The following is a 27,987-nucleotide window of genomic DNA, read 5'->3' as shown; positions in this document are numbered from 1 at the left end:
GGCAGTTTTCACAGGGCTGTTTTCTCCGCAGAGTGCCCGGAGGGGACGTTCGGGGCGGGCTGCCGGGGGTCCTGCCCCTGCGGGGGAGCGCCCTGCGACCGGACCTCGGGGCAGTGCCTCTGCCCCCCCGGCCGGACCGGACACGACTGCGGCCAAGGTGAGGAGGCAACAGCAGCACATGCGCCGAGGTAGGGAGTTAGGCGTACGGCTGTTCTTTTTCTTTTGCTAAAATCAGGTTAAAAAAACCATCTAGTGCAATTTAGGATCATCTTCATGGAAAATTAGAAAAAAATGCAGCTTTTGATGGTAAGTCTTAAACAATAGCCTGGGCTGGCTTAGCCCTGGCGTTGAAGCTGAGTGAAGTACAAGTAAACATAGGCAATAAAAACGATGAAGATATTTCCAGTTGTTGCAGTCCTTAAGGTAGGAAAGAAGTCTTTCTTTACTGATGGGTATTTTTAATTGCCTTCACCATATTACTCTTTAACTGCTGGAAACCCAGAGAATCCTAAATTAAAAGCTTTTACATGATTATACAGTATTCCAGCAGCTGGGAGATATTAGTCTTATGTAGATGTCCTGCTCCTAATAGTTTGAGTGAGCAATAAAACCACACATGCACAGTGCTTACCGTACATCTTGAGCTGACTTTTTTCCAGGCCCTGGAGCACTTAAACAAGGATTCCTGCCCCACTTTGCTCAGTTCGTTGCCTTTTGCTTCTCCTTTGCAACTCAGGGCAGAGCTGGGAGCGCTGACTAACGTGCTGTGCGGTGGTGGGACCGCAGCGGCGGAGACCCTTTGCCAGCAGCACCATTTCCTCACGAGGAGCCCCTGTAGCTCCCCACGAGTAGATGCGAATCCAAAATTGACATGGAAGTACTGGAGTGAGACCAGAATAGCACTTACCAGGGCTCACAGGCTGTTTGTAAAACAAACAAGGCAATGTTGTCCTTGCTCGTAGCCACGTGTTGCCAAACAAAAGTCCGTGTTTTGCATGGACGTGGAGGAGAAAGGGGGGGGCCCATCACCGTGCACTAGAAAATAGAGATTTCCTTCTTGCTCCCTCGGCGGTGATCCCGATGCCTGTGTGTCCTCTCTCTCTGCCCCAGCTTGCCCTGACGGTCTCTGGGGACTGGGCTGCCAGGAGATCTGTCCCGAGTGTGCCAACAACGCCAGCTGCCACCCGGCCACCGGGACCTGCCTGTGTCCCCCCGGCTACACCGGCCCTCGCTGCCAGGACGGTGAGTGCTCCTGTCCCCGGGTCCCTCACACCTGCACGGCCATCTCCAGCTGGGATGAGGGGTTTTTCTGTGCACCTGGAGAACCTGCTGTAGCGAGCAGAGCATCCAGGTACTGACCACGCACCACGGCACTCATCAGAGCCGGGCTTAGCGCTGTGCACGGTGCCGCTGCCTCACAGTGGGGGACACGGGCTGGGTTGACATCCCTCTAGTCCTGTCTTCAGCGGTAGCTTTTCCATCAGCAGAAAGGGAGATAAGACCCTAAGTTCCTCGACCTCCTCAGCCCAGAACTGAGCGGCCACACTCGGCTGAGGAGCATCGATGCCCGTGGTGGCTCTGCAGAAGCACCCTGCGGCACCCCTTGGGTCTGGCAGGAGGGAGGGGAGCCCTTGCCGCGGTGTTGGGGCAGCCTTTGCAGTTAGTCCGTGTCCCCCGTTGGCAGTGTGTCCCCCCGGATGGTTCGGCCCCGACTGCCAGCTGAGCTGCAGCTGCGGGAACGACGGACATTGCCATCCTGTGACGGGGACGTGCAGCTGCCCGCCAGGCTGGACGGGCTACAACTGCCAGAGAGGTATTGTATTGTCACCCTTCGCTCCTGAAAGTCGCTGGCCCGTGCAGAGCTGTGCTGTGTTTTGCCACGTTGTCATCTTCGTGCCGTGCCTCTGCCGGAAAAACCTGGAACCCTTCAGGTTTCTCCGCTCTGTCCTGCCAGCGCCACCGGGTGCCGCTTGCTTTTCTGCACTGGGCTCGCTTGCAGAATGAGTTCTCACCAATTATGTGCTAACGTAGCACCCGCTCTCGCTGCCCCGCTGGGTTTTCTGGGGACCGAGAGCCGTGTTTGTCCCCCTGCCCGAGGGAGCGGCTGTAATCCACGGGAGTAACACCCGGAGGAGAAGGCAGCGCAGTGCCCACACAGTGCTCAGAGGCTCCCCTTGCCCAGCTTCGCCGGCGAGCAAAGATGCTCGCCGGCGAAGCTGGGCAAGGGGAGCCTCTGAGGGTCCATCCCCCTGCTGTGTTTCAGCCTGTGACGCCGGGCGCTGGGGCCCCGACTGCGCTCACGCCTGCAACTGCAGCAACGGCGACGGGAGCTGCAGCCCGGAGACAGGGCAGTGCGTCTGCCAGGCTGGGTACAGCGGCGGCCGCTGCGAGAGGAGTGAGTGCTGGTCTCGGTGCTCCCAAGGCTGGAGCCCCTCTGCTGGGAGGACAGGCTGAGAAAAAGAGTTGGGGGGGTTCAGCCTGGAGAAGAGAAGGCTCCGGGGAGACCTTAGAGCCCCTTCCAGTCCCTCAAGGGGCTCCAGGAGAGATGGGGAGGGACTCTGGGTCAGGGAGGGGAGCCACAGGAGGAGGAGGAAGGGTTTGACACTGAAAGAGGGGAAATTAAGATGAGATGTGGGGAAGAACTTCTTTGGTGTGAGGGTGGTGAGAGCCTGGCCCAGGTTGCCCAGAGAAGCTGTGGCTGCCCCATCCCTGGAGGGGTTCAAGGCCAGGTTGGAGGGGGCTTGGAGCAACCTGGTCTGGTGGGAGGTGTCCCTGCCCAGGGCAGGGGATGGCACTGGGAGGGCTGTAAGGTCCCTTCCAACCCAAACCGTTCTGATTCTGTGCTGCCCCCGGCTGCTCTGCTCACATATAAGCCCAGCCAAAGGATGCAGATTTGTTTTCCAGCCAGGAGCCTTCTCCCTGTAAAGGGAGCGGAGGGAGGTGGGGTGCAGATTTCTCCATCAGGTCTTCTTGGTTGAATCTCCATGCCCTGCCTGTGACGTTGCCAGCCCAGTCCTCTCCTGAGGGTGGTTGGTGACATGGGTACACCTCTGTAAGGGGCAGGGTAGAGCCCACTAGTCATTATAAAAAAGCCAGATACTGTTATTTCCATTCAGAGCCTGAGCTCCTGCCGTAGCGTAGCCTCCTGGGGACAGCGGGACAGGACAGGCTCCTCAGGCTCCTCTGCTTCTGCTCACCAGAGTGCCCGCAGGGATGGTTTGGGCTGAGCTGTCGGCACCAGTGTCAGTGTGACAACGGGGCTGCCTGTGACCACGTCAGCGGGGCCTGTACCTGCAGCCCGGGCTGGCGAGGAACCTTCTGCGAGCACGGTGAGTCCCTGTGCCTGGGCACCCAGCGCTGGCCGCGGCTACCACGGGCCACGGGCTCCTTGCCCACAGGGTCTGCACTCCTTTGCCATCCCATTACAGCAACGAGAATCCCTCGGGATGGTGATGGGGAAAACCGCATGACCGCAAGCTTCTATGACTCTGGTTTTAATTCCGAAGGGGAAAGTTCCAGGGAAAAAAAAAAAGACTAACAAAATGTAAACAAGGAGTAAATGCACACCCGTGTGTGTACACACAGGGTCTCAGAGTGGCCTCTCCAGAGGGTCCCTGGGTGATGGGTTCGGGGTCCCTGGGTGATGGGTTCAGGGTCCCTGGGTGATGGGTTCTGGCTCCCACACCAACCTGCTCAGTGCCTTGGTGGACAGAAACCTGGTGCCATCGCTCTTCTGCTGCCCCCCAAGTCCTGTTCCTTGAGTGTCCCTAATGGACTGGCGTCCAATATTCTCCTGCCCTGCCAAGGGGAGAGCTGCTAATACGTGGCTGTCACACTGGTGCAGCGTTGTGTCAGCACAAAAGGCCACCAAGAGGCATCTCTCCTCTGCTGGGAGATTTCCACTCTCTGTACGGGCTGATTTTGTGGGGATTTATCTTTTGTTTTCCGCAGCCTGTCCTGATGGATTTTACGGACTGGAGTGCCGGGAAGCCTGTGACTGCCTGAACGGTGCCCGCTGTGACCACGTCACGGGCCAGTGCCACTGTCCCCCTGGCTGGACCGGCCCCCACTGTGGCCAGCGTAGGTGTCACAGCAGCCTGGGGATGGGGTGGGATGGGATGGGGTGGGATGGGATGGAGCAGGTGCCTCCATGAGGCACTCCAAAGCCCTCACCATCTTTTGTGGTGCTTGGTCATTTAGGTTTAGGTGTCTGTTTCCCACATGTGATTTTCTCCACAGGGAAGTTAATTCTGTGTGGCAGAAAATTTGGTTTTGGAAAGGGGCTGGGGGAGGTCTGGCTGAGCACATTGTCGATGAATGCGTTAAGGGCTTGGGCATCCAGCAAAACAGTTTCCAAATAGATAAAATGATGTAACATCAATAACAACAGTGTCAGGGTTTGGATGTCAGCCGCCTGTAGAATACAGCTGTTATTTGCCATAGCACCATAAAACCCAACTTACGCAGCCATCACAAGCAGCAGGCACCGGTGCTGGTTCCTCTCCCAGATAAATGCATTTTGGGGCTGGTTGGTAGGAGTCTGGCTGATGTGGTTCATACCTGCTGCCTAACAGTCGTGCCTGCTTCTGCTCCCACGAAGCGTGCCAGGAGAGCAGCTACGGCGAGAACTGCAGCCAGACGTGCAACTGCTTCAATAACGCCACTTGCCACCACGTCAGTGGCCAGTGTCTCTGCGCGGCCGGGTGGACGGGACCCACGTGCCAGCAAGGTAATTAATGTGCCTTACGGTCCCTTCCTAACCCAGCCCCTCTGCTTCCTCTGCCGGCCTGCCTTAAATGTGCCATTTCTCAGGGTGGGTCAGAGTTTTCCATGGATCAGCAACTCCAAAAAGCTGAGCCAGTATGATAGCAAGGCCAGGTTGCAGCGCTTCCTTGCTTCCTGATTCATTCACAAAGAGGGAAGCCAAAAGGTTGCCTTCTCCAAGAGCACCAGAAATTGCACTGATTTGCAGTTTCACAGCAGCACGAAGAGTAATAGCTCGATCGTTCACTGCACTGAGCGCTCAGACACCAAGTCTGTCATGTCTTCAGTCACAGCTCAGTGAAACTGTGCCCGTGAGAACAATTATTCATGTGGTTAAATGGCTTTTTTTCTCTGCCAAGCACTGGCACTATCTGGGGCTATGTTCTGCAGCTCAGGACCAAAGGTGTTGGCTGCCAACTGAGCATCTCTCCTGGCTGCTGAGCTCACCCAGCCTTTCTCCTTTTGTGTACTTACCACCACAAAGGAGCTAAGGCGGCTCGGAAGGGCTCATGCACCCAGTGCCCTGTGTCACCACCTCTTACCTGGGCAGGTTAAAATACCAGACATCCTGGTGTGGGCAGCTAAGCAGCCTCAGGGTGTCGTTGGCTCCTCTCCCCGCCTCTGATTGCACGCAGTAACGGCTTTGTTGTGTATCAGGCCATCTCCTTCTCCATCCAAACACCAGAGGCATGGTGCTTGCCTTTGGACATGTGTTCTGATGGGGATGTTTGGCCTGTTTTTCCCGCAGCGTGTCCGGTGGGTTTCTACGGGAGGAGCTGCCACCAGCGCTGCCTCTGCCAAAACGGTGGCACATGTGACCCCGCCACAGGGCTCTGCGCTTGCCCCGAGGGCTGGACGGGGCTGGCCTGCGAGCTGGGTGAGTATCGGTGCACCGGCCACCCCGAGAAACAGGCTCTGGCACCAACTTGTCCTGTTCTGGGCTCGTTTTTCCTCCTGGTGCCCCCCCGCCAGGAAGAAAAACGAGGGGGTGGGTGTCAGGGCGGCGTTTCACCCTGTGCCTCCTCCCAGAGTGCCCGCAGGGCCAGCATGGGGCCGACTGCCGGCAGCGCTGCGAGTGCCAGCACGGGGGGCTCTGCGACCACCGGACGGGCCACTGCCTCTGCCAGCCCGGCTGGACCGGCCAGAAGTGCGAGAGCCGTAAGTGGGGCGCAGGGATGCTCCCCGTGGGTACCCCCTGCTGCAGCGGTGCCCGGGGGGATGGGGGGGGTTTTAAGCAAAGCTGTAAAATTTGGATTTCAGCGCTGCAGAGAGAGCTCACGGGTGCCGGGATTCTCGCGTTTTGCCCACTGCTGTGCTTTCTGCTTTCCTCTGAGGGCTGCCCTAAAAGCGATGGTGCAGAGGCCACGCAGCATCCTGCGATGGTGCCAGTGGGAGAGAGCTGGGGTCCCCAAGGGCACAGGTCCCCAAGCTGTGCAAAGCCACAGGGTCCAAGCAGGGCATCAATCCCCCCCCCGCCACATTCCCCACTACCTGCACGGTGAAACCAAAATGCCAAGTGAAAGTCTTCCTCTGTCCCATTTATTTTAAGAGTAACCAAAAATCACCTCCTTTCCAGTCTTTCTCCTGCACTTCCCTGTGTTACGCTGACCCGAAATGCCTGGTTTCAGTCCCAAGCCCCAGCAAATAATGGCATTTATCATTCAGCAGGCTCCTGTGTGCACCTTATCTTTAAACGTAACACATACCCTGGCAATCCCTTTGCTATGAGGAAGTGTTGAAAAGGCTGTTGGCCCTACTAAGAGCAGCAACAGGGACTTCATCCTCTCCTTGGCTTCCCGCAGAGCTGTGGTTCGAGCTGCGTGTGTGTGCAGATACCCGCCTGGCTGCGTGCACCGAGCAGCCACGCTCTCCCCACAGCTGCAGGTACCAACTCGGCCCTCGCGTGGCCAAGCAGCCTGTTTGGAGAGTTGTACAGGGACTTACTGGGTTTGTTTTTTGGTTTTTTTTTTTTGCATTCATTCATGAAGCAGAAGTGAAAATCAGGTTCACAGCTTTTAGGGCTGCAGTGCGAACTTCTGCGGAATTCTGGTACCGGCACACCTCCTCTTGGAGCTGCTTTAGGAACTGGGTGCTTCTATGACAACAGAAGCAGCAGCAAAACTGAACGCTTGCTGCCGTGATTTAAATACCCTGTGCTGGCACCCAGCTCTCATTAAACAGGGCCAGGAATAACACTTCCAAAAACATGTGGCGCGGTTAAAAAAGACTTTCACACTGAATTAGGTGACGCTTCACACTTGGGGCAGATGTGGCTGCTGCTGCTGCTGAGCCACTCGTGCTCCTGCACATCGTGCAGCTCCGCTCCATGCAGCGATTCCCCACGCCCTACGTGCCATGGGGCAGAGAGGGACTGCCATCCCTGACTGGCAGATGTCACCGGTCTTGTCACAGCGCTGCTCTGGCTTGGCAGGAATGAAAGGGACATGAATAGTGAAGTGTGTGCCTACAGAAACTGCAGTGAAAAAGAGCTATGTCACCTTTTTGGTCTAACTCATCCTCTCTCCCGTGTTTGCATCGCTGAAGCTTGTCCAGAGGGGCTGTTTGGGGCGCGCTGTGAAGAGCACTGCGACTGTGGGGACAACATCTCGTGCCATCACGTCACTGGCATCTGCGATTGCCCCCATGGCTGGAGGGGCCGGCGCTGCGAGAAAGGTGAGCCAGCATCCCTCAGCATCCCTCAGCATCCCTCCATCCCTCAGCATCCCTCCATCCATCCATCCATCCATCCATCCATCCATCCCTCCAGCAGCACAGCCTCCAGCATCCCTGGCTCCTTCTAGAGCTTGGGATGTGGAGAAACTTCATTTTCAATAAGAAATACAAATTGTGGCAAAACGTTTTGGGGAGCTGAGAGCCTGCCCTGAAAGAGGCTCTTGGGTTGCTGCAAAAAGTGCTGTCTGTCTGGCTCAGCACCCCATGCAGGAGCTGGGAGCTGAGGGCAGGAGCTGGCCCTGAGGCTCTCATGCCTTTCAGGCACTAACACCAGCTTGAAAGCCAGTCATGGGCTCACATCTCATCTCCTTGCCTGTTTCCCCACAGCCTGCCTGCCGGGTTCCTTCGGGAAGAGCTGTGCCAGCCGCTGTGCCTGTCCCCGGGGAGTGCCTTGCCATCACATCACCGGCCGGTGCGGCTGCCCGCCGGGCTTTACGGGCTCTGGATGTGAAAAATGTACGAAGAAGGGAGTGATCCTCTTACAGTTCTGCTGACAGGCTCTGGGAACATGACGGGTCAAGCAATTGCTACATAAAGTTTTAAAAAAAAAACAAACAACAACAACAAAAAAAAAAACCCATCAGCGAGCTGTGCCAAGGAGCAGCTCACATTCTGGCAGCTGGGTGCATGCCCACAGAATGTTAGCGAAGCGCAGGGAGCCAAGTGGGAAATCAGAGCTATGTATTTATCCAGAGGATTAGCAATAAATCAGTATTAAAATGAGCTCCTGTGGGTATGAGCAAGTCTGGAAGAGGCAGAGGCATGTGAGTGCATTCCTTCCCTGGGGGACAGGGGTGTAGTTGCCCTGTCTGTGGGGATGAAGCTCGTGGGGATGTGAGGGTTGGTAGGACAAGCGCTGCAAAAGGCGGCTGATGCCTTTAAGTACAGTTTTCTTTTCAATCCAAGTCGTTAATGGAGTTGAGGAACTGTTTGCTTTTTGTGTGGCAGAGAACTTTCACTGTCATAAAAGGCTTCCTAAATCATGGCTTAAAATAGAAAGGGAAAAAAAAGGTCTTGCACAGAGGGGTGGGATTGCTCCCTCTAAGCGAATCTGAGTCGCCTGGGTGCCCTCTTTCCCGACAGCCTGCCTGCCTGGGACCTTCGGGGAGGGCTGTGGGCAGATCTGCCAGTGTGCCGGAGCCACCCAGGAGTGCCACCCCATCACCGGGGCCTGCGTCTGTGCCCCCGGCTTCCACGGACCCACCTGCCAGCTGGGTGAGTCCACGCGCGGGTCCTCTTCTGCTTCACGGACCTTTGCAGGGACCAAGGCTGTGCTTCATCCTGAGCACACGGAGCCGGTGCGGAGCCATCACCCCCTGGTGCGAGGGACGGTGCCGGGCTGGCCACCGGAGGAACCTCAGCTTGCTGGAGCGGCTTTAAAGACGGGTTGTCTTTCCTGGTGTCTTGCCGTGGTCACCTTTGTCCTCATCAGCTTGGCCAAGGTCTTTTTTTGTTCTGCTCTTGACCATTGCCCAGGTCTCGCAGCTCGGAGCGCAGTCTGTCCAGGCAAGTGCTTTCTTGCTCCCTGGTCCGAGCCCGGCTCTGACCTCTGTGGTGTCCCTCAGTGACTCATTCGCAAGTGGGAGTAGTTCATGTAACAGAACATCATTCTCCTCTGCGCTCAGGCTGTTTTGTGGCTTTTTTTTTTTTTTTTTTTTGCATTGTGGGATATTTCCCAGCTATATCTTCAGCAGAGAGGGTCTGAACGGTCCGAAGCGCCTTGGCGTTGTTGCTTGTTTGCCATGAGATTATTTATAAGTGTTTTCTGGGCTTTTCTTTGGCTCCTGCTGAAGAGGTGACCCCTCGGAGCAGCTCCCACGTTCCTGTACCTCAGCGTGTGCCGCCGGGGCAGAGGCACCTGAGCATTGGAGCTCGTGCTGTCTGTGGTGTCACATCCCACACAATCTGCTCGTGCAAGGGATGCACGAGTGTAACTCGCACACCCTTGGCGTGTTGCTGTAGCTGTTTGACTCGAGTTTGTAGCTCTGTGCTACCAAGCAGACCAGTAGCCCATGGACCGTGCCAGCCTGGCACAAACCCGCCTGATGAAATGGCTGTTTGAACCCACCTGGTGGGTTTTTCCAGGGAGTTTGGACCTTGTTCTCATCTTTTTAGGCACTGAGGCCATTGTTCCCTTTTTTCCCCCCCCGCAGAGTGCTCCCCCGGGTGGTACGGCCGCAACTGCGAAAGGCGCTGCAAGTGCAAGAACGGGGGCCTGTGTGACATTGCCACGGGGATGTGCCGCTGCCCCGCCGGCTACATCGGTGCCGACTGCGGTGTGGGTGAGTGCCCGGGTCACCCGGGGAGGGGACGGGAGCTCCAGGGGGTTCCTCGGCAGGAGGGGAATGGTGGTAGGTGCAAATCCCGCACGCAGCCCGGTGTGGACCCCGCGGGAGATGAGGTGTGTTATAGTGACCGACTCCTGCATAAAAAGGGGAGCAGCAGAGAAAGAGCTCCTTGTCTCACTTCACAGCCTGCGCTCTCAGCAATGCCCTCCCCGTACCTACAGCCAGCCTTACCGCGGGGATGGAGCTGCAGCTGATCTCTTTGGTGTCTGTCTTAGAAAACATGGAAACATTTTATTGCTCCACAACTTCTCCACTAGGAAAGTACCTAAAGGGTGGGTTACAAATGCCTGAAGGGTGGGTTGAAGGAGGATGGAGCCGGACTCTTTTCAGTGGTTCCCAGTGACAGGACGAGGGGCAACGGGCACAAGCTGGAACATGGGAAGTTCCATTCAAATATGAGGAGAAACTTCTTTCCGGTGAGGGTGCCAGAGCCCTGGAACAGGCTGCCCAGGGAGCTCGTGGAGTCCCCTTCTCTGGAGATCTTCAAGACCCACCTGGATGCAGCCCTGAGTGATGTGCTCTGGGCAACCCTGCTTCGGCAGGGGAGTTGGACTAGAGGATCTCTAGAGGTCCCTTCCAACTCTGACAATTCCCTGATTCCGTGAAAGGCCTGACACGCCAGCCTTCGCATCGTCCCATCACTGTGCTGCTGCCTCTCTGCTAAAAATGCCCCGCTCCTAAATCCTAAACACCCTTTCCCTGCCCTGCCAGCCACGCTGTGTGCTAGCGCAGGGGGCTACAGGCTCCTCCTGCCACCCCGTTGCTCTGCTCACGTGCCAAAGTCCTTCCCCGCTAGCCCTCAAACGCCACCAGCTGTGCTTTGGCATGACCCTGGTCTTCCTCGCCCCCCTCCCCCCCCCCAGGATGTCCCGCTGGTCGCTACGGCAAGGACTGCGCAGGGCTGTGCTCCTGCGGGGACGGCGCTACCTGTCACCCGGTCACCGGAGACTGCGCTTGCCCACCGGGAAGAGCTGGTCCCTCCTGTGAGCGAGGTAAATGGTCACCGTGGGGCCGTGCGTCGGGACAAGCGGATGTTTCGGGCAGTGGGATGGACCAGGTCCTGAGCAGGAACCGGTTTCCTTGCCCGGAGGCCTCTGCCTGTGCTTGGGGGCTCCTGCTGGAGCCGTGCCGAGGTCCACGTGCCCACGGCCACTGCCTCTCGCCCCGCAGGCTGTGAGGAGCACCGCTACGGGCTGGGGTGCCAGCAGACCTGCTCCTGCCGCAACGGGGGGCTGTGCGATGCGGCCGACGGCTCCTGCTCATGTGCACTCGGGTGGACGGGGAAATCCTGCGAATTAGGTAAAAAATCTGGCTTGAATACATTGTCCTGCACCGGCCCAGTAACTGTGGAGCTCACTCAGTCTGTTTCATACTGGGTCCAGTTTCTGTTGTCCCCACCTGTGCCTGTTCTGTCTTATCGTGTCACAACCCTCTAAAAGGGCAGGAGCGGGGCCAGGGCTGGCTCTCTGGCCGCTGAGCATCGCTGCCACCGCTCCATCCCCGCAGAATGCCCGCCGGGAAGGTACGGTGCCAACTGCCAGCTCCGCTGCTCCTGCCAGCACAATGCCACCTGCGACCCGGGGACAGGAGCCTGCCGCTGCCCCGCCGGCCACTACGGGCCCCTCTGCGAGCACAGTGAGTCGTGGCAGCCAAAACACCTTCGGCTTTGCGAGGGGAGGGCTTGTTTTCTAAAGCTCTTCCAGAGGGCAGGACCATCGGGCAGAGGTGTGACCCACTGCAGTTACACCCATGGCTGCGTGCTCCCATGGGCTCTTCCTTTCTTACTGGTGTTGCTGGTGGTGTTACCCAGTGCTTGATGTGTTCTCAGGCTTCTGTGGGCCATGGGCACCGTCTGTTTGTGTGCCTCCTTCCCTTCACCTGCATAAGTGCATCCTTCATCCCTTCCTACTTGTCCCATCTCCACCCTGTGCCATCTCCCCCATGTCCCATCTCCCCCATTGTCCCATCTCCACCCTGTGCCATCTCCACCCATGTCCCATCTCCCCCATTGTCCCATCTCCACCCTGTGCCATCTTCCCCATTGTCCCATCTTCACCCATGTTCCATCTCCACCCTGTGCCATCTCCACCCATGTCTCATCTCCACCCATGTCCCATCTCCCCCATTGTCCCATCTCCACCCTGTGCCATCTCCCCCATGTCCTATCTCCCCTGTGTCCCAGCTCTTGTCTGAAGCTGTACGCTGCGTGTCCTAAGGTGTCCTGCTTCCCCATCCCATTTGAGACGTGTTTATTCCTGGCAAAAGGAGAGCTATGGCCCTTCTCTACACGCAGACATGGAGACCCCTCTGCCTGCAGCATCAGGCTCTCCTCAGGCTCGCTGCTTCTCTCTGCTGGGCGGATGGAGGCTTTGCTGCAGAGGCTGAGGCCAACCCACACATGCTTTACCGAGCTCTCCCCCCGGCTCCATCCCAGGTTGTCCCCCGGGGTTCCATGGAGCTGGCTGCCGGGAGCGCTGCGACTGTGAGCACGGAGCGGGCTGTGACCCAGCCACCGGCCGCTGCCAGTGTCCCGCCGGGCTCGGTGGCGAGCGCTGCCAGACAGGTACCGTGTCCTCCTCCCGCTTCCCCAGACACCGGCCGGACCCCCAGGCGCGGCCGCGGAGTGCCCGTGCCCTATCCCACCTCTCGCAACAGGCTGCCAGGAGGGCACGTACGGCGAGGGGTGCCAGCAGCTCTGCGACTGCACCGGCAACGCGCCCTGCGACCCGGCCACGGGACGCTGCCTCTGTCCCCCGGGGAAAACCGGCCTCAAGTGCGGGTCAGGTGAGCGGAGCCGCAGATTGGGAAGGGGGAAAGGGGGACCATGCAAGAGGGACATTGACAATAGGCTAGAAGTCCTAAAATGGGTGTAGAACCGCTCTTGTTGGAGCTGAATTCTCATGGAAGGGGGGGTGGGGGGGGTGGGGGCTTTCTTTTTGGTGTGTCTCCTCAAAGAATAAGAGGGTATCTGAAAAGAGGCAGCCACCTCTCCGGCTTCTGTTTGAGGCTACCTGAGGTGATACCTGATATCTGGTATATCTATATAGATATAGATAGATAGATATAGATATATCACACTGTCTGACCTCTAGTCAGATCTGAGTGCAAATGTGCCCCCAGCCTCCAGTGCCCTCCTGTTTAGCTCACCAGAGTCAAAAGGCTGAGGCTCAAATGCAGAAGAAACACCTTGGGCTGCCCCGTGCCACCAGAGCTCGAGAGCAGGCTGGGGGAGATGAGGCAAAGAGCTCTCTGCCTTATCTCAGCCGCCGCTGCAGGCTCTGCGGGCTGTCTGAGCATTTCTGCCCACGGCAGAAGCAGGATGCCCTGCAGCGGTCCAAGCCCCTCTTTACCCCCTCACCCCCTCCAGACTGCCGGCCGACCCAGTACGGCCCCGACTGCAGCCTGACCTGCCAGTGTGCCCCCAGCACCTCCTACTGTAACGCCCGGAATGGCCAGTGCCTCTGCCTGAACGGCTACACGGGTCCCACGTGTCGGGAAGGTAAGGTCTGGGCGCAGCGCCGCAGCGAGCGCCCGTGGGGGCCACGGGAGCCTCAGGCAAAAGCAGCTTCTGCAGGGGGGGATGCTGTGGTACCCTGTGGTACCCGTGCTCGGGCTGTCACCCGTGCCATGGTGGGCTGGTTTTGATAATATCAAAAAAAAACAGTAGCACCTGCCCCTTCCCAAGGCCCTCCTTTGGTATGATTTGTTGACTGGCATCCCAGCCACGAGGGAAAACGCTGGCAGCATGCTGAGAGCGCTGCCGAATAAAGCTGTTTAGTAGCCTAACCCCCAAATGTGCCCGGGGTAAAGTAAGGCCAAAAAACCCACTCCTTTTTTGGGGCACACTGGAATAAAATGATCCTGTGCACCAACCTCGGTGGAAAAACCTTATTTCTGCCCAAACCATGATGGAACCTGTTGGCTCAGAGCGACTCCCCCATGGGTGTCACGGGGATGGGTGGCAGGATGCTGTGACTTGCTTTGCAGGTGGTACACCTCGTCTGCCCTCGGCCGAGCACCCTTCCTTGGTCCCAGGTCAGTAAGAGACCCCCACAAGTGGCCTATTGTCACCTCAAAAGGTGACACAGCAGAGCCTGGCTGTGGGAGCGGAGCAGGACCAGCACTCCCAGCTCCCACCTTGCCTGGGCCAGGAGGGAGCGGGTGCAGGTGGCCACCCCCGAGCAAAGCTGTAGTGCCAGTGGGTGATCCTTTGGCATCCCCTGACCTGTCCTGGCTTCCCTTCCAGCCCTGCAGCCCCCGGCACCCACCGCGTCCCCCCGGCCCCAGGGGGTCGAGCACTAGGTCCTGCAGCTGCCGGGAGCGCTCCCTCGGTGTCCCCAAGCAGCCACCAGAAGAAGAAGACAACGACCTACTTAACGAACTTGTTTTAAAAGCCACAGGAGCGGGTATCGTTGCCGGATGGACTACCCTGCTGCTTTTGGGGTGGTCTGAGTGAGGCTGAAGCACCGAGTGTGACCGGGACGGCACGGGCTGGCCCCTGGGCAAGCAGGGAGGGCAAGCACGTCGGGACCACTGCGTGCCATCGGGCGGACACCAGAAGGGATCACTTCTGGTCAGCGGACTGTGATCGCTCGTGGCAAATTGCCGGCCTTCATCTTCTGGGTGCTGGGCTTGGGGAGGGGGCTGAGAGCATGGTGCAAAATCGGTATTTCTGCAATAGTACTTACGGGGAGCTGTACCAGGGCGCGGGCAGAACCTGCCCGGCTCTCCTGAGATCCTGCTCCCACAGAAGTACCGCCTCACTTGAATTGTGGTTTTTTGTTTTTTTTTTTTTTTTTTTTTTAATTTGACTTTGCAATGTTCTTTTACTGTAAATTATCATGTGCTGTGGGGGACAAGGCGTTGGGTGCCAGCGCTGGCCACGCCAACTCTTCAGAGCCCGACCCTCTCCATCGGCAAGTGACTCCCAGTTGCATTCCCAGCTCCAGGCAGCACCTGCTGCTCTGACGAGATGGAGGGGGGGCAGGAGCATGGTTTTCAGCCCAGGAGAATGTCAGCCCACTTTGCTCCACCGAAAACTAAGCCTAAATTAAGTGTAATAATCAGAGCTACTGTGTGGATGGATACAAAGCTCTTCCATGGGCCAATAAAGCAAATCCCCGTTTAAGTGTTCTCCCTTCCCCAGCCCCGATCCTGAATTATTTTCCCACCCCGGCTGAGCCCAGCAGCTGGGAAGGGGATGGGGCAGGAGGACGGGGAAGGAGCTGCCGAACAAGTGCGGATCACGGCAAAGCCCCCAGGAACACCATCACCCCAGCAAGGGATGGGGGCTCCCAACAGCCTCCCCCGCCGGGCCCTCCCTCTGTTTGCACAAGGCTCTGGGGTGAACAGAGCCCGGGAGCTGACGATGTCAGAAGAAACCAGGCTCCGCCAAGGAGACGGGATGCTCCCGTCCCGGCACATCTGCCTCTGCTGCTGCTGCAGTACAGCCCTGCCCCGGCGCTTGGCCTTTAAGTTATTCCCACGGGGGCCAATGGAAAATAATAAAAGAATTGTTTTTTTCTCCTGATGGAATTTATTTTAATCTGTATATAACTTGTAATTTTCTGCTAATTCTTTTCCTATTTTATTTCTTCCTTAACAGTATTTTTTGCATTAGATATCACTATTGTGAAGAAATGTTAATATAAGTATGTAGTGAAGGACCAAACTTGTGTAATTAAGGTTGTATGTTGTATGATTGATAACCAGGGAGTAGGAAGAGTTTGTCCATGTGCCAAATGCCCCCCATCGATCCTGCTCCTCCTCCTGCCGACTCTCCAGACAATCACACGGTTTGTCACATTTGCCTTGAAGCCACCGCTGCATTAGACGCAGGTTTCTATTTATTTCCTCGGCCGGTTGGAAAAGTGAACGCAGCCTCTGCCAGCGAGCGAGTGGCCCCTTCCCCGCGCGCCCTGCGGCGAGTCCGGCTCCACAGAGCGACCAAAGGGCCGGCTAACGACCGGGGAGGCTGGCGAGTGATGCCACCCTGCCAGCAAGCGATGCCACCGTGCCGGCAAGTGATGCCATCGGGCCAACAAGCAATGCCACGCTGCTGTGTGTCCTCCTGACAGCTCCAGGACTGAGGCACAGCGAAGCCCTCGGCACCACTGGAGCACATGGAAAACCAGCCCAGCTTTAAACGTCGGGATACATCGGTCCTGTCCTGTTAGAGCGTGAAACCCTGAGCTGCAGCTCCTGGCACCCGCTTGGAATAAACCCCACGTCTGAGCCTGGGGGCGCAGCAACTCTGTACCTATATATTTTTTTATATCACGATTTTTCCTTTCCTGTTCATATTTCTAAATACAGTCTGTTTGCCTCCTGTTTTCATGCAGCTGGTGTCTCTCTTTTTTGGGTTCCAGCTTCTCTAATTTAGCACCAAGAAAAAACTTCAATTCTTCCACAGTTAAGAGAAATGAACAGAAAGCCTCACTGAATTGCTATTTATCTGGTCTCTCCCAGTCAATTACACTTGAAACGCAGCCTAGTTTTAGTCAGCGACTCTGAAGGATCATTCCCGAGATGTGTGTATGTCGAGAGCAAGTAGAGGCCAGAAAGATGCTGCCATAAGCCTGAAGCTTTATTTTTAGAGCTCATAATGGGGAAACCTGGCTCCTTGGCATCAATCTGCCAGGGAGCTGTCGTGCTCGGGGACACCGGTGTCACCACGAACAGGTCTAACACAGGGACCCATCGGCGCTGCTGACGTTGGGTGCAGTTCCCTTTTGGGCAAGGAGAACACACGTTTCATTGGGATCCATGAATTTATTGTTAATCCAATTAATCCTTTAACAGTTTAATCAAAATAGACACATTACAGCACTGCTGCCCCCGTGAATCCCAACCCAGGCACTGCCTCACCCCAAAATCATTCCCCTCCGTGAGGCTGAGCCCCGCAGCATTAAACATCTGGCTCCGGAAAAACCCAGCTGTGAACTGCCCACCTGGGACAAAAGAATCACCCTGCCTCAGCCCTCTTCATTAATCACCTCTGGGTGCTAATTGTGGGGGAGAAGGGCAGGAGAGGGGACCGCTCTGCCGCAGGAAGGATGGGCTTTGAACCCCCATGACTGTGGTGGACTGAGCCCCCACCTTCTGCCTGGGCACAGCCCCCCCGGAGAAGGGGAAAGGCATCTGGGGGCTGCAGCGTTGGTCCTTGTCGTGCTTCCCTCGGCTGGAGCATCCCATTTCTGACTCCCTGAGAACAACTCCGGCAGCACCAGCCTCCAGCCTCTATTTTGGCAAGCGGGTGGAAGGTGGTGGGCATCACCTCACCCTGCCGAGGTCACAGTTGTGTTCAAAAGACCAGAGAATAATTGTGGGGGCGGGGAAGTAAAAAAGAAATAAAAAAAGAAACAGGAGGGAAAAATTTGGTCAAGCGTAGCATGCAGATTTAAGTTCTTAAAAATTCCTGATTGAGGTATGGTCTGTCCATGCCCTGGCTCTTCCCACGCAAGTGCAGCTGCTGAGAGGTCAGCAGGGAAAGAGGCAGCAGCACGAGGCACTTCACAGAGCCCAGGACACAGCCGCAGCCTTTTCAACCTGAGCCAACACTGTGGCTGCTTCCTGAAGCCTCTTCCAGGTCATTAGTGTTGGCCAGGAGCGCTCGGGTGCCAGGGCTCACATTAATTAGCTGCTGTCACAGCCACTAAAAAACCCGGTCCTGAACGATAAGATCTGCCGCCTGTGACTGCTCAAGAGAAACGAAATTCAAGAAGAAAGGATCTCTCGCTCCCTTCTTGCTTATGGGCTCAGTCCGCGGGGGTTTGAGGACCCCTGAAATAAGTCACGCCAGAGGCACCTTCCCTTGGCTGCCAGCCTACACGTCGGTCTCTATCCGCAGCCGCTCCATCCGGCGGACGTTGCACTCCACGGCAGCGCGGCTGGTGATCTGCCGAGCACAGGAGCGGGGAAACCAGCCCCTCTCGCCGTCCCGGAGCCGCTCGCCCCAGCACCAGTCTAGGGGAGGAACAGAGCCGGTCACGCCGGGAGGAACGGCCACGGCTCCCGGGGACGCGAGTGGAAGGAGAGGGGTGCACTGCTCCCCATCCCCAGAGGGGCCAGGGAAAGCTCCGCTGGGTTTTGTAACCTGATTTTTGATCAGGTTTCTGATTTACTGCCTGTTCTGGGGCTTATTCTCTCACTTCTGTGGTCTCTGCCAGCCACAGCCTACGTACAGGAGTAAGATGGTACATTGGTAAGGAATGTGCCAGCCGCTCATGGCAGTGCCACCTCCACCAGCCTCTCCAGGGACCCACTGTCATCTGCTGGGACACAGCACCAGCCAGCAACGCAGACCCCACCAGCAGCTTAGGGCTTCCTGGAAGCTTCTGAAAATTGCTATAATTCCAATTTTCCAGTTCACTGAAGCCTTCCCCCCCCTTGCCACCATCGCTCTGCCTAAGGTGAGCCTTCCCCGGCCGCAGGTCCCCGCTCGCTGACACTCACCATCCTCGCCACCCAGCACCAGGACCACGTCAGCCTGCTGCAGGGAGATCTCGTCCGCCTCTTTGGCCATGTAGGCGCGGGTGATCTCCACTTGGCTCAGCTCTGCGGAGGAGAGCAGGGACCGAGTGAGCAGGCACGGCTGGCAGCCGCAGCCCGGCATCTCGCTCCCTTCCCCTCCTTGCTCCTGCTGCCCCCTCCAAGCACATGGGGACGGGAAGCCAAATCTCTTCTTACAGCTGGAGGCATTCCTGGAATTTCACTGTGCCTCCTAGGGAATGTCTTGAAGTTTTATTGTGACCGATAACTTAACAGGAGGCAACTCCTAACGAGCCAGGTGTGGTACCCCACATTCTCCTCTCCATCACGTGGCACCCTGGGTTCTCTCCATCGACAGACATCCTCAGCCCCTTCTCCAGCAGGAGCGGGTAAGAACAGGGTAAAAACCTGTGCCTGGAAATGCTCAGGCTCCAGCGCGACCGCTCACCCCCTGACCTCCAGCATCCCGGTACCTCCTTTAGGAGTGGTGTCAGGCTTTTCCTTTTCTCGGTGCATCAGCGCCGCAATCCACCGTGCCCGGTCACTCCTGGCAGAGGGAAAGCCCATATTACAAAGGAAACCTTAGAGACAGCATCCATGTTGCCAGCAGTACCTGGGAAATTCCCAGCAGGAGGAAGGATTTCAAGGGAAGTCAGACTGGACGAGCATTTGATCATTCAATGCAAAGACATATCACAAGCGTGATACACACATCACCCAGCCACTTTGCTTAATTGGCACCAGGAAAAGCATTATAGGGGAATTATATGGGAAATATAGAAGAGGAGGAAACAGCCTGGGCAAGTAGGGAGAGAAGGAGGGAGGGAAAGATGCTTTGCAGAAGCCTCAGGGGGAATTTCCAGGGCCCCAGTTCGTCCCACAAGCAAGAAGGTGCACCCTGTGACATCCCATGGGGCCACTCACAGCGTCTCCGCCGACAGCACGATCTCCTCCCGCCGGCCCTCGCTGTCCCTCTCCATCACCACCCGCAGCAGGTACCCGCGGGCCGTGCCACCGCTCCCCGTCTTGCTGGGAGGGGGGGAAGGCGGGTCGGCGTTCTCCATCTTCTCCACTGTGATCTGGTCCAGCGTGGCGTAGTTCATGACGGTGTAGCTCTCCTCGCTGCGGCAAAGACGGGACCGGCACCTCAGCCACGGGCAGCCACAGAGGGGATGCTGCCGGCGGGGACCAAGCTCCCTCCCACCACCAGCTCAGAGCCCCGGGGGGTGAAGTTCAGTGGGTATCACCGAGGTGACCGTCATGGTGAGGACATGGGCTGATGCCCAGGGCTGGGACACGGCTCTGTGGACTTGCCGGCCACCCACAAAGGGTGGGTCAAGGGCTGTGGAGCTGGGCACTTCCCTTCTGGCTAACAAGGGACACCTCAATAAAGGTCAAAAAAGGGGAATCTCAAGAATTGCTTAAGCTACGTGCTGCTTGGGAAATTGAGATTTTAATCCCTCTTGCTGTAATGTAGGGAAAGGAAGGGATGCCCCCCCCCAGCCTTACCTCTTCTTCTTGGTGATGATCAGGACGTCGTTGAACAAGAAGAGGTAGCAGAGCCGGCCGGTGCCTCGGCGGAAGATGCCGGCCTCTTCCGACAGCAGCAGGTACAGTTCCCCCCGCTTCAGCAGCCAGCGGGATGCAGAAATCAGTGGGAAAGGCTGAAACGGATCCCCGGAAAGTCTGGCTTACCATCTGTCTCACAGGCGGCAGGCAAAATCAAGTTCAAACCTGTATTTGAACTTGCAGTGGACCCTGAGGTCAGTCGGGATGGACACATCACACGCTCTTAAACATCTTTTCCAGGAGCTTTTCCAGGAGGCAGGCGGGGAAGCGGAGCAGCACACCCAGAGGTGCAGCCCCCCCCAAATCCCAGCAGTGGGGCACCATGTCAAGGCTTTACTAGAGCCCTTCGGAAAGCTGCCCACATCTGACCCTCCTTACAGACAGACGGAGGCCCGTGTCTGTCTGGAACCAGACAGCCAGGGCAGAGATTGCTGCCAGGAAATCCACCAGGAAAAACCTCCTCGCGTCAGGGGCAAGTCCAACTCTCACCACTGCGTGCAGGAGGTGAAAGCTCAGCGTGAGGTAGAGGAGAAAATGAAGGGTTGTGAGGGAGCGTGGATTATCCAGGACCACTCCAGTGGCAGGACCACTCTGCTGAACCCTCCAAGCTGGCAGTGAAAGCACCCAGAAACTTATATTTAAGACAGAACAGCAGGAAAAACTGGTTTCCCAGGGCACGGAGGGGTGATGCTGGTCCTGGCAGCAGCAATGCTCCAGCTGAAAGGATTCCCAGGACAGGTCTGACATGCCCGGGATGGACCACTCTCACTGCACACCCCAGAACATTTTCCCCGGCCACTTCCACAAGACCTCACCTTCTTCTTTCCAAATTCCAGCTGTTTCTGCAGGGTGTACATCTGCTCCGTCCTCTCCATGCTGCGAGCTCCCTCGTTGCAGCTCTTAACCAGCTGGAAAAAGAAGAACAACCCCAAGGGAAGCGGAGAATGGCAGGAGGCTGAGCCCACTTGGTGCTTCCCTCAACAGCAGAAATGGCCGAGTCCAGGCACAGGGTTTGGGGAAAGGCAGCTGGAGGTTCTCCTGCCACAAGAGATCTCCAGGAGAGAGACTCCATGTTTCCCCTACCTGGAGAAGGACCAAACCGCACCAAGACCGAGCTTCCCCGAGGAGCAATATGAAGAGGAAGAATTAATCAGAATTAAGACAGGAGGGTGAACACTCAGGCAGGTGGAGGGGAGAGCAGAAGCTTTCCACAGGCAGGAGAGGCAATGCCACATTGAGCGGGAAACCGTGTGGCACCCTGTCCCCTCGCGATGGCTCTTCGGAGAAGATGCCACCACCAGCCGTCCCTCCCGCCCGGGAAGGGTGGTCCAGTGTGGCCCAACTTGGGGGGAATCGTGCGTTTTGTTCCCCTGATGGACGAGCGAGCGGGACAGAGACAGGCTTTAGGGGGACAAAAGGAAGAGCCGCCACCACCACTTTGGTGGCTGTAATCTCCGTGGTGCATCACCTTGTGTGAGTGACCACCAGATGGGAAGGCAGATGGAGATGAGAGGCAGGACCACGACTGCCACCACTCCCGCTGCTCTTCACTCCTCTACGCTTTGCTCTTTGCTTTCTTTACTGCTCTTTGCCTAAATCTCCAAAAACCAATGGCAAGTAAGTGTCGAGGGAGGTTCTGAGAAGAGACATCACTCATGGAGAAGACGACACTGAAAGGAAGGACAAAAGATGGGCCAAAGAGGAAAGAAGAGATAGCAAGAAAAAGGAAAAATCAAGATGAGGTGGCAAAGGTGACCCAGGGGGAAGATGTGTGGATCCGGCAGCTATCTGGAGCAGAGAAATCCCAAGTGACCCACGTAGGGAGGAAAAACGAGAGGCCAGAACGTCAGGCTCGGGGCCAGAGTGAGGGAGCGGTGGGCTGGAAGGAGGAAAGGTGGGGAGCTGGCAGCCGGGCCTCACCTTGCTGATGGCTTTCAGAGCTCTGGTGGCAGCTCCGTACGCTGCAGTGCATGCTTTTGTTTTTTGACAGACAGTCTAGAACGTCAAGACAAGACGCTTTAGTGACATTGCAAGACAGAGCCCTGCGCACCAACTGCTCCCCTGGGATGTGACACGGCTCGAGCCGTCCCCAGCCGTCAGCCTGGCAGCAGGACAGGCACAAAGCAAGGTTCAGCCGCGAATCTGGTCTCTGCTGGGGCTTTACCATCAGATTTGTGCCTGAGCATCACCCCCGTGCTGGGCGTTCCCCTGGCCCCATCTCCCGCAGCCCATTAAGACCGGGAGCAGTTACTGGAAATCCCACATCCAGCAGCTTTGCTCTTCACAGCAGCTGGGGCCACAAGTCCCAGATTTCATTGAAGCTTGTGCAAAAGCTGCTCTCCCTTCCTGGGCCACCTGACCATTAATCAAACAGGAGGCTCGTGCCGCCCCTCTCTGGGTACCCAGATGCAGCACGGGGCACAGAGGAACCTCAGGTGGACGGTGCTGAGACGTGAGCGTTATTCGCATCTGACACCCACAAGAAGCAGATCGCTCTGGATCCAAATAAATCCCGAATAGAGGCTGGGACATCCCAGCCTCGGCTCCCAGAAAGATGGAAGTCCAAGCAGAAGGCTGTCCTGGGCTCAGCAAACCAGAGAAGGGTGTAACACTGTCACCCCTCCAGAGGTGCCAAGCAATGCCACCGTGTGACTTACTTACATCTAACAGCAGGGGAAGCCGTGTTACCCTCTGCATAGGGAGAATGAGAAATGATATCATTGGCAGGCCTCCACACTCTGGCTTCCTTTCAATTTGTTTCAAGGTCTCTTTAAATAAGGGGTTTGTGGTTCTGGAACAGGACAAGAAAGCTCCATTAACTCTATTCTTCAGCTATCAAGATTTTTCCAGCAGCTTTCCACGCAGGAGCAATCCAGAGCAGCGAGGGCTGGTGCCCTGGAAGCTCTGACCTGGGGTGGGAAGGGACTGATCCGTTTGTGGATGGGGAAAAAGCGTCAAGAGATGTCAAGTCCACCAAAAAGCAGGTAAAGCCTTAGATGTACCAACAGCGGACACACACTTGACCTGTACCACCAGTACGATCTGGAGCTGAACAGCTTCCATACGTGTCCCTGACACACCACGTATGTGTTATTGACCTTGGCAAGACCCATCCGCCTTCAGTACGTGGTGGCATTTCCCCAACTTATCCCCATCCTTTACTGTGCAACACAAATCACACCCTCTTCACCCGACACAGACACACTGAGCTCTAGGAGAAACTCTGCTCAGAAAGAAGACAGCCTTCCTTAGGGAAAAGGAAACAACCAGAGGCTGGGGGAGCCACGGGCAGGTCCCGGTCCCGGTCCCGTCTGCAGCCAGCTGGCATCCCTGTGGCCCAGAGAGCCCTCCTGGGCAACTCCTCTGCAAGCCCAAGGCCGGAGCGCAGCAGTACTCACAGCAGCGTCTGGAGAGTCCTCTGCTGGTAGACCTCGTTGGAGCAGTAGCTGACGTAGGGGCTGAAGTGGTTCAAGGCGTGTTCTTCCACTATGTCACTGATGTCAGGAATGAGGGGGTTTTCCTGGTGTCGCTTCTCTAAGTCTTCGAAGAAGCTAAGGAGAGAATTTCAAATAACTTCACCATATGACTCATTAGGGCCAGAAAAAAAAAAAAAACAACAAACAGAGGTATGCTTGATGATGTTCCCACTGCAACTTTTCCCCAGTTTTCCCAGAGGAGACAAGGCCCTGGTCAGCCCCCCATGTCACCAGCGCGGCCCCCAGCAGCTCCACTGCAGGGATGGGGAACGCAGCTCCGGAGCATCCCTGGCCCCAGACGCACACGCTTCCTCCGTTCCCGCACAAGATCCCTCCTCCGCTTCAGCTCTCCGGGAATATTTGTTTCTGCCCCATCCGGGCCGCTGCTGCCCAGCTGCGGAAGCCACAAGCCCTCAACGCCCCCGCAGCAGTTCCCAGGCCCGCGCTCTCCTCCTGCTCTTTCCCACACGGACACGGGTCCCGGCCACCCCGAGCACCCGCTCCCGAAGCGTTTGCTCCCCACCTCCCAGGGAGCAAAGGCCACGCTCACAATGGCTCTTTGAAGGGACAATTTCAGGTTTTTCACTTTTCCTCCTCCACCTGAGGAGTTTCCAGGCAAACAGCAGCGTCCTGAGCACGGGGACGGGGCTCAGCCAGCTCCCGGTGCCTGACGGCAGCTGCACGACTGAGCACCACCATTCTAACCCATTAAACAAAGTGGGTGTCAGGGTAACAGACCATCTCCCACAAGATATTCAGGTCCCGAGCATATAACAGCAGGAAGGCACTGCAGGGGAGCATAGACTTGGCACTAGGAAGAAGGGCAACAGGTGTGATGTCTCTTCAACAAATCCAAGGGATGGCTGTTTTAACATGGCAAATAAATGGAGCTCCAGAGCCCCTCCCCTGGTCCCAAGCCCACACCGACGGCCCCCACTTGCCTGGTGCTGACCATCAGGATGTCGCTGATGTTGGAGAAGAGGTGGTGATGCTCCATCTGAGTCATGGTCCCCTTCAGCTCCTCCGACCTCATGAAGTGGCCCACCAGGACGCTGAGGCTGTGCATGTAGGAGTACTCAGAAGTGATGATCTCAAACATCGCCTGAAAAAAAAAGCAGGGCAGTGAAGATATAACAGCACAAACTGACTAACCAAGGCAGTGAACTGAAACCTGCTAGATCTTATTTACATTCGGTTGGCATGAAGCCACTAGAAGTGTCTTTGCTCCAAGAGTACGGCATTCCCTGGATCATCTCACGCATTGCCTGGCCTACGCCAATAACTTCAGCATGTTTTACTACACTCAGGCATTAATAAGCCACAGCACTAAGATGTTTTCCCTTCCAGTGGGTATTTCCCACCAGCATCCAAAGGAGTTGCCTGCTTCCCCACCAAGATGAGTGGGTGAGCCCTCCCAGCACTGCCCAGTCCCAGAGCTGCTGGAAGCAGCAGCACCATAAGCCAGAGCCCCGCTCTGAGCCATCCCCTGTGTGAGAGGTCCTGGACTCATCCACGCGTGTCCCCACCGCCCTCCCGGGAACCCCAAAAGCTCCTCTCACCTCCTGCCGCTTGCGTTCCTCGGGCGAGATCTTCTGCAGGATGCCCGAGTCCACCACCTGTGGGCGAGAGGCCGCATCAGCCGCTGCCTTCGCCCCGACCAACGGTCCTTGAACGCCCTCTAGTGCGGTCCAGCCCTGCACAGCCCACCAGATCCCACCACAGCACCGTCTCCTGCAGCAGCATCTCCCACTGCACCACTATCTCCCGCAGCAGCATCTCTCACCACAGCACCATCTCCCACCGCAGCACCATCATCTCCCACCACAGCATCTTCGGCAGCAGCAGCATCTCCCACTGCCCCACCATCTCCCACAGCTCCACAGCCCACGGCGGTTGGCTGATGCCGCTCCACAGGAGGAGATCACTCTCTCCTGGGCCAGCAGGCAAAGCCCAGGTACCCAGCAGGAGCATCTGCCTTTCCCCCATCCGTGGGTGTGCACAACCACAGCAGCTCCACCGGCACCCGACCAGCCTGGACAGGCCCCTGCGTGTCCCCGCCGGGGCTGGACAGCCCCAGAACATCCCATTGCAAAGACCAGTGCTGCAGAACTACCCACTCACGGCTTGTTTGGCAGCTCGGGCAGCTTTTCAAACACACTCAGCTGTGGCCGCAAGACACCATAAGCACGGGAGCAGCCCGTGGCCAGGGCAAGCGGGGCCATTCGGACCCTCCGGGCCGGGCTGCTGGCCCCTACCTCCGGGAGCTGGCTCCAGGTCACCTGCGCCGGGCGATAGCTCTGCACCACGATAGCGGCACCCGGAGGGGACGGCTCTTCTGGGATGGATTCCTCCAGCAAATCCTCATCTGACTCATGGCTGACAGAGTTCAGACCTCTCTCACGGATTTCCTGATACAGCCGGGGCTCTGCAGAGGGAAAGGCACGAGGTCAGCGAAGCCTCTCCCAGCTGTGGCCCATGGATTCCCTTCCCACCGCCGCCGCCTGAGAGCCCTGCCACGGCGCCGGCGAGCCCGGGCCAGCACCTCCCCACCAAAGTTGGACTTTGCACAGCACCAACTAACCAGCAGCTCCCGCTCCCGAGGGCTTCCCGCAGCTCTACCGTGTTTGCCCGGGGCAAGCAAAGCTGGGAGCGCTCCAGCTGCGAGCGCGGCAGCTTCATCCCGCCCCGGGGAGTGGGAAGGCAGGGCTGGCACGCTCCCCTCGCAGCCGGGGGGGGGGGAACAAGGCAAAAGCTCGTCCCCAGGCCAGGGAGAAGCAGCGGCAGACGTGGCCAAGGGACTCTGAGGGACTCGCTTGGCTGGGAAGCGCCCGGCGAGGCAGAGGGGACACCGCAGCTCTGGGGAGCAGCACTCACGGTCCTTGAACGAGCCGCCGCGCTTCTGCACCCGCCGCCGCCCGAAGGTTCTCTGCCAGAGGAAGAAGAGGAGAACGTGCTGCAGCGACTACATTTCTCTGGCCAGAAACACAGCTTTTAGCTCCTTCGGGAAGGAGGAGGAGAAGTTACCTGCACGGCCAGTCAGCGTGTACCACCCTGTTCCTTCCACTTAATTTTTGTCTGAGCCCTTGTTTGCCTTACCGACGTGACTCAGCCTTCACCCTGCGCTATCGGGGTCACCATCTAAACCATTTTGCAGTTACGCCGCCGCCTTTCACATCTACCTGTCTCACACCTGGACTTTGCCTGCACCGGAGTCTCCCGTTTCCCCAGACCTGCTTCACCCATGTTTGTGCACAACCAACCGCCACCCTGGAGCCGCACACCCGGCCAACCCCTCCTTGCAAACGTGCCCGTGGCTGCCTGCGAGGAGCGAGCCGGAGCCCCGGAGCAGCCAGTTACACTCCCCACCAAAGCCATGTCGGCTATTTCCGGGCTCCCCGGAGACCTGCTGGTGACACACAGGCTTCCCAAGGCACAAGTCACCTCACCAAGCCCTGCCAGCTCCGTGCTCTGTGAGGGACAGGAGTTGTGGGAAAAAGGCTCTGCAGTCCCCCTGGCACCGGGAAAAATGGGGGTTTGGTCCCCACTCGAGAGCAATCGGGTGACAGCGGGTGCAAAACCCACCTTGTTCCTGCCAGGGCTGCGCTCACGCCGGGCACTGCCCTCCTCCGACGTGGGTTTCAGCAACGGGACGGCGTTCGCCGGCTCCGGCTCCGCGCTCAGGCTCTTCATGGCCGCGCGGTAGGACATGTTCCTCAGGTTGCGCTTGAGGATCCCCCCTCCATCCTCCTCCACCTCCTCCTCCAGGGAGAGGCTGGGGACGGACGCCCGCTTTGGGTCGGGGCCCGGGGGCTCCCGGCTGGACCCGGCTGCCCCGACGCTCTGGTGCCGGGAGGGGTTGTTCTTTGTCTTGGTGGAGACGGCCAAGCTTTTGGGGATCAGCTGCTGGGTTCCCACCTTCAGCGCGGCCGGGCTGTCCGTGCTGAGGACGATGCGGCGCGGCTCAGCTGAGGTGGGAGAGCCCATCGCCGAGAGCGAGGTGGCATCGGGCGCCGTGGTGGAGCTGTGCTTCCTGTGGGGGGAGGTCGGGCTGGGGGGCTCCGGCTGCACCGTGTGGCACCGGTACTCCGGGAAAAAGGGCTCGTCATCCACAGAGCTGCCAGAGGGGCTCCGAGACATGATGGCGGCGCAGGGAACCAGAAAGCTGTGTAAGACAGACAGACGGACGGACAGATGGAATGACTTCTCCCAGTCAGACAGAGGGCGTTTATGCTTAGCAGTGCCAGCGTACCCCTTCGCGTGGAGTACCTCGGGGCCGTGCAGGACCCTGCCTCGGCTCTCCCCGGGTGCTCTGCACCGGCAGAGCCCGTAGGGACCCACTCATGATGCTCTCATCGCCCACACACCTCTCTTGGGGTCCCCCGTGTGCCAAGGCCAGGTTTGTGGCTACTGAAGCCCACGTTTGGCTACGGGCAGAGCGGCGCAGGAGATGGCACTGGGACGCAGCCAGGCCATGCAGCAGCCAGGCTCGTACCCGAGCGAGCAGCCGGGGCTGGCCTGGAGCATCACCGAGCCCCACTTCTCCTTGGCCGCACCTCCCTGTCCCCCCCTTAATCCCCTCTGGGGACAGGGGGTGCCACCAGGGCCAG

The 27,987-nt window shown here is 57.7% G+C and overlaps 2 protein-coding genes across 2 annotated transcripts in view; one reads left to right on the top strand and one right to left on the bottom strand.

The window, feature by feature from the left end:
- The window catches only part of MEGF6 (multiple EGF like domains 6), an 87,833-nt gene extending 73,686 nt beyond the window's left edge, over positions 1-14,147 (top strand). Inside the window, exons 18-38 of the mRNA XM_074161457.1 lie at positions 32-157; positions 1,111-1,242; positions 1,685-1,813; positions 2,264-2,395; positions 3,201-3,329; positions 3,952-4,080; positions 4,601-4,729; positions 5,513-5,641; positions 5,794-5,922; positions 7,309-7,437; positions 7,825-7,953; positions 8,581-8,712; positions 9,651-9,779; positions 10,709-10,837; positions 11,016-11,144; positions 11,352-11,480; positions 12,280-12,408; positions 12,501-12,629; positions 13,213-13,344; positions 13,833-13,880; positions 14,092-14,147. Of these exons, the coding sequence (XP_074017558.1) occupies positions 32-157; positions 1,111-1,242; positions 1,685-1,813; positions 2,264-2,395; positions 3,201-3,329; positions 3,952-4,080; positions 4,601-4,729; positions 5,513-5,641; positions 5,794-5,922; positions 7,309-7,437; positions 7,825-7,953; positions 8,581-8,712; positions 9,651-9,779; positions 10,709-10,837; positions 11,016-11,144; positions 11,352-11,480; positions 12,280-12,408; positions 12,501-12,629; positions 13,213-13,344; positions 13,833-13,880; positions 14,092-14,147 (2,564 nt within the window). The remainder of the gene's footprint in view (positions 1-31; positions 158-1,110; positions 1,243-1,684; positions 1,814-2,263; positions 2,396-3,200; positions 3,330-3,951; positions 4,081-4,600; positions 4,730-5,512; positions 5,642-5,793; positions 5,923-7,308; positions 7,438-7,824; positions 7,954-8,580; positions 8,713-9,650; positions 9,780-10,708; positions 10,838-11,015; positions 11,145-11,351; positions 11,481-12,279; positions 12,409-12,500; positions 12,630-13,212; positions 13,345-13,832; positions 13,881-14,091) is intronic.
- Positions 14,148-16,603: 2,456 nt separating this feature from the next.
- Positions 16,604-27,517, bottom strand: ARHGEF16 (Rho guanine nucleotide exchange factor 16). Its single transcript, XM_074161627.1, has 14 exons — positions 26,963-27,517; positions 26,255-26,306; positions 25,636-25,805; positions 24,940-24,996; positions 24,322-24,482; positions 23,303-23,455; positions 22,566-22,695; positions 21,825-21,899; positions 20,720-20,812; positions 19,845-19,999; positions 19,260-19,457; positions 18,809-18,882; positions 18,300-18,401; positions 16,604-17,810 (listed from the first exon to the last, which is right to left on the bottom strand). Exons 1-14 carry the CDS (start codon positions 27,515-27,517, stop codon positions 17,671-17,673), a joined length of 2,115 nt encoding a protein of 704 aa, XP_074017728.1. The 3' UTR covers positions 16,604-17,670.
- Positions 27,518-27,987: the final 470 nt, after the last annotated feature.

Source organism: Numenius arquata, chromosome 20 (assembly GCF_964106895.1).
Source record: "Numenius arquata chromosome 20, bNumArq3.hap1.1, whole genome shotgun sequence".
Lineage (NCBI taxonomy): Eukaryota > Metazoa > Chordata > Aves > Charadriiformes > Scolopacidae > Numenius > Numenius arquata.
The sequence above is the reverse complement of the archived record's forward strand: the minus strand, read 5'-3'. Positions and strand labels throughout refer to the sequence as shown.

Coding starts and splice junctions, on each gene's coding strand:
- ARHGEF16 (XM_074161627.1), bottom strand. CDS start 27,517: ATGTCTCGGAGCCCCTCTGGCAGCTCTGTGGATGACGAGCCCTTTTTC. Junction 20,813..21,824: donor CTCTGAAAGCCATCAGCAAG/GTGAGGCCCGGC, acceptor TTCTTTTTCCAG/CTGGTTAAGAGCTGCAACGA. Junction 18,883..19,259: donor GTGCTGTCGGCGGAGACGCT/GTGAGTGGCCCC, acceptor TCCCTCTGCCAG/GAGTGACCGGGCACGGTGGA.